The following is a 9,236-nucleotide window of genomic DNA, read 5'->3' on the forward strand; positions in this document are numbered from 1 at the left end:
TTATTTCTACTAAGCTTTATTTTTTTTCTCAGTTTTAGTTTAAATAATGTTGGTCCTTCAGCTTATACTTTAATGTTAACTAAAATCAGATTTAGTTGATAATAACTACACATACACAACACTGATACAATCAGCATCTAGTGAATGAATAAACTGATATATGTAAATAAAGTTAGTAAACATCCACTCACCCAGACTGGCTTCTTACCTGATGACATTCATTTGAGACATTCTACAATAATATGAATTATGAAGTATCTTAACTACAGTAAAAGTCCAAGCAATACCAGAACAAAGTTTAAAGCTATCTGGTCTTAATAATGTTTGTTAAACATTAAAGCACAAAAATGTAATATATTCATAGATAATTCATGGAATTGTTTCAGTTTGATGTTCATTTAACATTTTTAATCATACAATACTACTAATTGTTTAAAAATGCTCAGAGAACAAATGAAAGTAAACTCAGAATGTTCAAAAATGGAACATTCCCTAATGTTGATGTTTGCATTGTTTGCATTAACGAAAATGAACATTTAAAACTGAAAAACGAGAGATCATAATTAATGTGCTTCTACAAGCCCACAGAGACCGTTTGTCAGAAATAGACTCATGTAATATGACATGCTGTAATGTGATTTAATGCCATCAGTCATGGAAGACATGGAAGAGCCGGGGTTCAAAGTCTACAGAACGTCCCCTGACACCACCGTAACATTAGGACGCTACGCCCGAAATATCTCTCCAGTGACCCCAACACCAGCTGAAGTCACCCAACACGAGTCACACGCTGAGCATTACCCCCGGAGACCATGGACAAAGGTAGGATCGCCTTCACGGCAGCTTTAGAAACAAATAAAAGTGTGATTTTGTGGTGCATTTGCATATTTATTGGGGAAATGCACAAGAAAATATTTATGGGAAACGCAAAAGCATGGTCAGTTCTTTTATATATGTGTCTTCAATGTATAGAAATCTGATATCTGAAGCATGCAAAACTGATTATTTGCATCCAAACAAACAGATATCTGCATTGCAAATGTTTGTCTCAAGGCTGAAATATTGTTCAGTTCTCAGTACTTTCCTTCTACAATAGCATCTGTGTTGCTGATCTTGCACTATCACTTGTGACTGTGGTATTAACCTGTTTTATAATATCTACACATGTTCAGCTCAGATTGCTAAAGTGTGACTTTGAGCCCTTTTGCATTCATTTCTATCTGTGCATGATGTTCCTGTGCAATGAAAAGCATGCAAACCCATTCATTCTGATTCCTCTCATGTTGGTCAAGAATTTATGGGTCATGTACCAAAAATAGAAATGCTTAAACAGCAGCATGTGTTAACAAGTGCTTTGCCATTGAAAATTTTCAAAATCATTAGTAATAATAATAATAATTCTGTCTTATTTTCCAGTACAGATATCTTAAGATACATTTACTTGAAAAGCAAAATTAGTTTGAAATGAAAACCTGTCCAAATGAAGTGACTTTGTTTAAAACGAGAAAATATCTGCCAGCGTGGTCGGAAAAATAAATTTGAATTAAGTTATTTTTCTGACCCCTCTGGCATGAAGCATGAAGTTTTTAAAACATTTTTTAGAAAACAAAATTTATGAAGTAATTTTGCTACTCAAGTAAATTTATGTTTAAGATTCAAGACTGTTTAGTTATTTATCCTGAAAAACATGACGGAAATACTGAGAAGAATCATCATTCTTTGCAGTATAATTAGCTTAAAGCACAAATGACTGCATGTCTTTGTTCTGTCTCTTCTCTTCTCAGTGGTGGAGATCGAACGCATTGATCTGGTGTGTGAGGTGAACAACACGGACCACCACACGGTGCAGAACGGTGCGGACCGACTGATCGTGAGGAGAGGACAGCCGTTCACCATCACACTTCACCTGCGACAGGGGACTCACTTTCAGAATGGGGACAGTATCAACTTCATCGCCCAAACAGGTTCCTCAATCACTTCCATCCTATTCAGACTTTACAAATATGAACCATAGCAGCTTACAGTACCATCACGAGTAAAAGCAGCCTCTGGCAATGCAACAAAGTTGGACAGATTTAACTTTATAAGCAAATGAACGCAGTTAGGGTTAGGGTTAACAACCAAGTTAACATGATCCGTCTGGAAATAGGAGTTGAGGGGTCAGAGGTTAGCTGGTAAGTTTCAATAATTAGTCCCTACTGATGTACTAAAAACAGCTTTTGCACTGATGACCTTAAAAGAACTAGCCACATATTGAACATTTATTATTATATAAAAAAGACAGCATATAAATTGTAAAAAACTGTTATATCAAAATAGATTTTTCAACATGTATACATTTAAAGAAAACAAATATTTAATTTATTTTAATGATATTTTAGAAGATGTATAGATGTGATTTATTGGTTATATATCCAAAGACAAAAGCACAAACATATACAATATTGCATATGCATTTTATAATAATGTAAATAAAAGCAAATAATATAAAAATATAACAAATAATTTATTTTAATAAAATTACATTTTAGAAGATATAAGTAGCATGATTATAATCTTTCATTTTTATTACTAAAATATTATTATAATTAAAAGAAAATGTAATTTTGAACATTTGTAGAATGCTACATTTGTGTGTGTATAAATTATGTTAATTATAATGTTAATGATAAATCACCCCCCCCCCCCCAAAAAAAAAACAACTAAATAAATAAAATAAGCATGCATGAAGGGCACTGAGTCCTTGTTAATGACTTTGTTAAAATACTTTAAATAAATCAGGGCTGGTTTATTTCCAGGCGTTCCATGCCAGTGAAGTTCCTCCTGTATTTAGAGGATTTACAGTGCTACGAGGAACGACAGTAACGCTGCTCACAGTCATCAGATCATTCACAAGTATATTATTAGAAACATGACGTAAAGGCTTCCAAACGTGCACGTCACATTGGAAATACTTGTGCCCATCCATTCATGTCTTTCTGTTGGGTTTCAGGTCCCATCCCCTCAGTGGAGGCACAAACCAAAGCCAAATTCAGCCTCAGCAGATTCATCTCCAGATCGAGCTGGAGTGCCACAGCAGAGGCGTCTGACAGCACTGTATCTCTGACCGTGTGCTCGCACCCAAACGCTCCTATCGGAGTCTATAAGCTGATCCTGGATCAGGGAGAAGGAGTCAGTCTGGGAGAGTTTGTCCTGCTCTTTAACCCCTGGTGCAAACGTAAGCTGTTCTGTCATCGGTGACCGATAATGAAGCACTTAAAGGGATAGTTCATCCAAAAATGAAAATTCTGTCATTAATTACTGACCCTCATGTCCTTCCAAAGCCATAAGACCTTCATTCATCTTTGGAACACAAATTGAGATATTTCAGATGAAATCCGAGAGCTTTCTGACCCTGCTTAGACAGCAACACAACTGATGTGTTCAAGGCCCAGAAAGGCAGTAAGGACATTGTTAAAACGTAATTTTTATGAAGCTAAGAGAATAATTTATGTGCTGAAAGAAAAACAAAAAAAACAACTATATTCAATTCTTCTCCTCTGCGTCACCCTCATTTTTGGGTGAACTATCCATTTAAATTTACCGGAGCAAACAATCAAGATGACTTTGGCTTTATGCATAAATCTTTTTTTTTGTTTTTTGCAGTCTGAACAGTGTTAAAATAGGATTTTTGCATATTTGTTTCAGTGTAAACTATCAAATTATTATGTTTTTTGTCATCCTGGGCACAATATGCATAATATAATATTAGAATACCCTCATCATATTTGCTGAATAAAATCCAACACTTCTTTCTCTACTAATGTTGGGATGCTGATTCAAAGATTAAGTTTTCAAAATTATATTTTGTTATTTATAAATAATTATAAGTTCTGACAATAAATTAAGCAATTAAAACATTTTTAAAAATGTTTTACATTTGGATGCTTTTGTTATTTTTCATTTTTGCATTGAAACAGATATATAACATTTGAAAAAGCACCATTCTTATTTTGTACTATATATAATTTTTTTTTTTACTCACTCATGTAATATTAGGAAGTTTTGCAAGTGATCAGAACTTTATAAACCTTACCACACATTTTTTTAATTATAATATTAGCTTTGACTTGATTCTAACGTTTGTAATCGTGGCATTGCCAATACTGTTTACATTTGACAGTTGTAAGTCAATTTCGATAAAAATGAACAAAAAACATGTTCAAAATGGAATATATTTTCAGTCTGTGTTGGTTGTTTCAGAGGACTCAGTGTTTCTGGCGAGTGATGCTGAGAGGGAGGAATACGTCCTCTGTCAGGACGGGCTGATCTTCCGCGGGATACCCAAACGCATCACAGTCTTACCATGGACCTTTGGACAGGTACTACAACTCAAAACATCTCTAGGGTTGCTTCACAGTAGCAACATGTTCATCAGAAGCTTCCTCGAATTCATACATTCATTTGCCTTCTTTTAAAACAATAATTGTTAGATACCCAAGCACCCATTAAAACATTCAAACAGTATTAATGCCCAAAGCATCTGTGCTTCACTGACATGTTTGGTTTCTGTTTCCACAGTTCGAGCCTGGCATACTGGACATCTGTTTGCAGATTTTAGATGAGAGTCCAAACTATATAAGTGACGCAGCGCTGGACTGTTCTGAGAGGAGGAACCCTGTTTATGTGACCCGAGTCCTCAGTGCCATGGTCAGTTACAGACCTCAAATATTACTGACGTTCTACTCATTTTAAAAGTTATGAGTGTTCTGCTTGATTATCACCAGCTCAAATCTTATTCAGTTGAAATTGGAATCTAAAAATGTTTTTGACGGACTGAGCAAAATGATAAAATTCTGTTTATTTGAGACTTAAAAAAATATATAGTTATGTATTTGTCTATAGCAGCATGATAACATTATTTTTACATGCATTAAAGAAATGTGAGAGCTGCTTTCGAGTGTAAAACTCCCCGTGGTGTTGTTTTGTACCGTCCAGATCAACAGTCTAGGTGATAAAGGCGTTCTGGTGGGTAACTGGTCAGATGACTATGAGGACGGCGTGAAGCCCACCGTATGGAAGGACAGCTGCTCCATCCTCCGGCAGTGGAGTAATGACGAATGCAGGGCGGTGCGTTACGGACAGTGCTGGGTATTCGCAGCTGTTGCCTGCACAGGTGACCCATTAACTTCTGCAATAATTATCACAAGTCAATTAACAGTCATTCACCTGATTAGCAGACAGATATTTTTTGACATCCTGGAAAATTCAATAGGATAGGGAGGTTTGTTCATTTTATTTGTCCATTGTTTTCGGTTTTCTCGTTTTGGGAATTTTAAATATAGACCAGAAATTAAAAGACTCTGAATATTCAACATGAGAAATCTTTATAATAATAAATATGTCTATATAGTTATTATATTAGTTTTAATTATTTTTGTACTTAAAGTAGATGAACATTTTTAATGTTGCCTTCGTAACTAAGTGGTTAGACCTAAATGAACACATTTTAAAATTATTTTTAATTTTAAAATGTTAACAATCATAACCCTGACTCATAACCTTCACTTTTTTGGGAATCATGCTTACTTTTTAAAGGCCCATTCCTTTTCATGTCCCAATTATATAAACTTATCCCATGCATTTTCACATTATCTCAGATATGATAAAACCATATCTTGTTTATGTGTTTGATTGATGTTGCAGTGTCCAGAGCTCTGGGAATCCCATGCAGAGTTGTCACCAACTATGGATCAGCACGTGACAGCAATGGAGACCTAGTGATGGAGCGTTTCTACAACGAGTTTGATGAGAACATTGCTAACGACTCTATATGGTATGCACTGTACAGCCAAAATTAAACAAGATAAAGATAATTGGTGAACTTTTGGGGGGCATCTTCGGTTTTATTGAAAAACCTTAGATGAAGAGCATCCATCGAACCTTTTCAATGCACAATAAGTTCGGATTATTAATATCTTCATCTTTTTTTATGGAAACCAAAATGGTTCTATCATAGCACTGCTGCAAAAAAAAACATTTTGGAACTTTTATTATTAATAATATAATCCAAATAAGAAAAACATACCTTGTTCTGCATTAGGAACTTCCATGTTTGGGTGGAGAACTGGATGACACGTCCAGACCTGACGCTCGGGTACGAGGGCTGGCAATCGAGCGACCCAACACCTCAGCATCGGAGTGAAGGTGAGCCAATAATCAATGCCTAATAGAAGTGGAGAAGTAGAGTCAATGAAGGAGAACCTCAGTCCTGCTGTCCATCTTCTGGTCAGGCGTCTTCTGTTGTGGACCAGCCCCCGTGAGAGCCATTAAAGAGGGCGAGCTCACTTTCAAATATGACGTCCCGTTCGTGTACGCCGAGGTGAACGCTGATGTGGTGGAGTACATCAAACTGAGAGATGGAAGGGTGTTTAAGATGGGCGGATCCACTACGGAGGTCGGGAAATCCATCAGCACCAAAGCAGTGGGTCGAGATGAGAGAGAGGACATTACACACAACTACAAGTATCCAGAGGGTAGGGAGCCTTTCATTTATCAGGGTTAAGAATCTAGGTTGGATGCAAATTCAATTCCCAAAAGGAAAATAAACTCTGATTTTAGTATACCACAGAGCAAGCCACTTAATTCTAGGTTATTGTAGGAGCATCTATCCTCTTGAACTCTAATTATTTCTATAAGGCCCTAAAACACAACAGCTTATATTATATTATATTAGATTATATGCTGGGTCAAGTTTGTTTATACTAGCTGGTGTATTAGCATATGACTTATTGGTGAGGCTAGTTTAAAAGCCAGATAGAGACACAATCATCCAAAACATAGGGTAGGACGATTAAGCATTTTCCTGGTACCGATATGCTATATTAACATTTTTCATTGCCCCCTATATGATAAATGTGTTTTCTGTTCAGGTTCTGAAGAAGAGAGAAGGGTTTATGAGAAGGCAAATCATCACAACAAACTAGCACAGGCTGGAGAGGAGCCTGGTTTGCACATTAAAATTAAAGTGACCCCGGACATGCAGATGGGCTCTGATTTTGACGTCTACGCAGAGTTAAAAAACAACACCATGGTCACGAAGTCCTGTAGAGTTATGTTCTACGCCCAAGCAGTTTCTTACAATGGCAAACTTGGAGAAACCTGTGGACTGGGCGAGTTTACAGAGATGAATTTGGCTTCGACTGAAGGTGAGCCTGGTTCCCTAAGTTTTTAACTAACGTAACTGTAACTTTGGACATGCATATAAAGTCTTTTATAAAATGAATACTATAGAATAACCATTTTTGGTTCCCAAAAGAACCATTCCGTTTCTAATGGTTTTAAGAACTATTTTAGTGTGATGAACATTTTAAAAATCTAAAAGAACCTTGGTTCATTATTAAGAACCTTTTGTGGAATGAAAGCTCCATGAATGTTAAAGGTTCTTCATGGAACCATCTATGCCAGTAAGAGTTTATATTCAAAAAGGTAACCGTCTCATTGTGTTTTATGTTCAGGGGGTAAAGTAACCCTTCGACTGGAATATGCAGAGTACAGCAAAGCCATAACTCAAGACAGGATGATCAAACTGTTGGCTTTACTCATCGATGCAGAGACACGGGATTTCTACAGAGCAAAGAAGACCATCATACTGGATGGCCCTGAAATAATCGTCAATGTAAACGTCAACTTCTCTCTACTATTTACATTTATAGTACGCTGGCTTTAGAAAATTAGCTTACAGTTATTGTGGAAAATTTGGTTAGGTTTGAATTTAAAATCCCTTAAGAGTCTTGGGTTCCTCACTGGAGTGAAACAGCCAATACATAATTAATATGAATCAATATACTGTAAGGAAGGCTCACGGCTCTAATAAGGTGTGATTCTGTCCCCCCGCAGATCCTGGGTGTCCCAAAAGTGGGCCAGAACCTGGTGGCAGATTTAGCACTGCAGAATCCACTTCCGGAGCCCTTGGAGAACTGTGTGTTCACTATACATGGTGCCAACCTGACCGACGGCAAACCCATCACTCATGAGTAAGTCACCCGATCACCCCGGACCAGGGTGTGAAAATACATTCCCTCATTCCTCCTGTAGACATACCTGGTGTCATTTCAACTCATCACATGATCAGATTGAAAGACAGATGAAAAACTTCAGCGGTGGTAATGCATCAGTACAACATATCAGCATAAGAAACAGTGTTAGAGAAGGTACTTTGAAATCGTAGCCTCGCAGACTACTCTAAAAATAGTTAGAAACTACTACTTAATCATAAAAAGCAGCTAGCTATTTAAGTTTTTAATTCAACATTATTTTTACAATCAAAGCTGTGTTTACCTTAAAAAGAGGTAAATTCACTAAACAGTAATAGCATGTCGTATTTAAGCTTATTATGCACAATCAATCAGCAATTTGTGCATGTTTCCTCAAGTCCCTATGCATCCATCCATCTACTTGGAAATAGAGCATCATAGCCACCTTTTGAAACAATTTAGAAGCATATACTGTTTGTTGCTTATGAGAGATGACATTTAAAAAGATCACATTTTAGATTTTGTTTAATGTCATTTCAGATACTTATGAATTATTGCCAGTTTAGAGTTGTGTTGTTTATTAAAAGTCTAAAAATAAAAAGTTGTATAGCTGTAACACTTTTTTTTTAAAACAGGGTTGGAACAGTTGGTCCTAAAGAGTTTGCCGCTGCCAAAGTGCAGTTCACACCAAAGCTGCCAGGACAAAGGAAGATACTGATAGATTTTGCCAGCGATAAACTTCACAATGTTGTGACCTATGAGAATCTTGTCATATATGAATAAATGGACTGTTTTTACTTATGCTTGTGAGGTCTTATTCTGTTAGTTCATGTGGAGTCAGATATCAATTTGAATTTTCAGCATGAAAAACATGCACACAATTTGAAAATGAAATCTCCTTAAATGCAAGTTCTGCTGCAAAAATTAGTTATGAATATTTTGTACAAGGGCTGTGTAAATGAATGAAATTATAATAAAATCATGAAATGAGAAGGCATGACTGTGTGCAATTAGAACCAATCAGCATGCCTAAATCTAGTATGAAAACTGAACAGTATGGGCTTACCATTACAACATGGAAGAAAGCACAGAAACAGGGAAAATGCTTTCAGGGCAGTATAAGATCTTGGTGTAAGGGCCAACAATAATGACTACCCAACGGCCCGGAAACATTCAGTCATCTTTAAACGGTTCAATTTTGTAATTGCATGCTGTCTGAAA

At 36.4% G+C, this 9,236-nt stretch overlaps 1 protein-coding gene across 2 annotated transcripts; it reads left to right on the top strand.

Moving 5' to 3' along the window:
- Positions 1 to 692: 692 nt before the first annotated feature.
- On the top strand, positions 693 to 9,019 carry LOC113083526 (protein-glutamine gamma-glutamyltransferase 2). Of its 2 annotated transcripts, none has more exons than XM_026254567.1 (13): positions 693 to 822; positions 1,785 to 1,964; positions 3,008 to 3,217; positions 4,243 to 4,361; positions 4,561 to 4,689; positions 4,978 to 5,155; positions 5,686 to 5,815; positions 6,083 to 6,186; positions 6,273 to 6,515; positions 6,912 to 7,187; positions 7,497 to 7,657; positions 7,879 to 8,015; positions 8,651 to 9,019. In XM_026254567.1, exons 1-13 carry the CDS (start codon positions 813 to 815, stop codon positions 8,796 to 8,798), a joined length of 2,025 nt encoding a protein of 674 aa, XP_026110352.1. In that variant the 5' UTR covers positions 693 to 812; the 3' UTR covers positions 8,799 to 9,019. The 2 variants fall into 2 exon arrangements, with proteins under 2 accessions (XP_026110352.1, XP_026110351.1); XM_026254566.1 differs by having other exon boundaries at positions 2,993 to 3,217; positions 8,651 to 9,017.
- Positions 9,020 to 9,236: the final 217 nt, after the last annotated feature.

The sequence above is a fragment of the Carassius auratus genome, unplaced genomic scaffold (genome assembly GCF_003368295.1).
Source record: "Carassius auratus strain Wakin unplaced genomic scaffold, ASM336829v1 scaf_tig00038609, whole genome shotgun sequence".
Classification (NCBI taxonomy): Eukaryota; Metazoa; Chordata; class Actinopteri; order Cypriniformes; family Cyprinidae; genus Carassius; species Carassius auratus.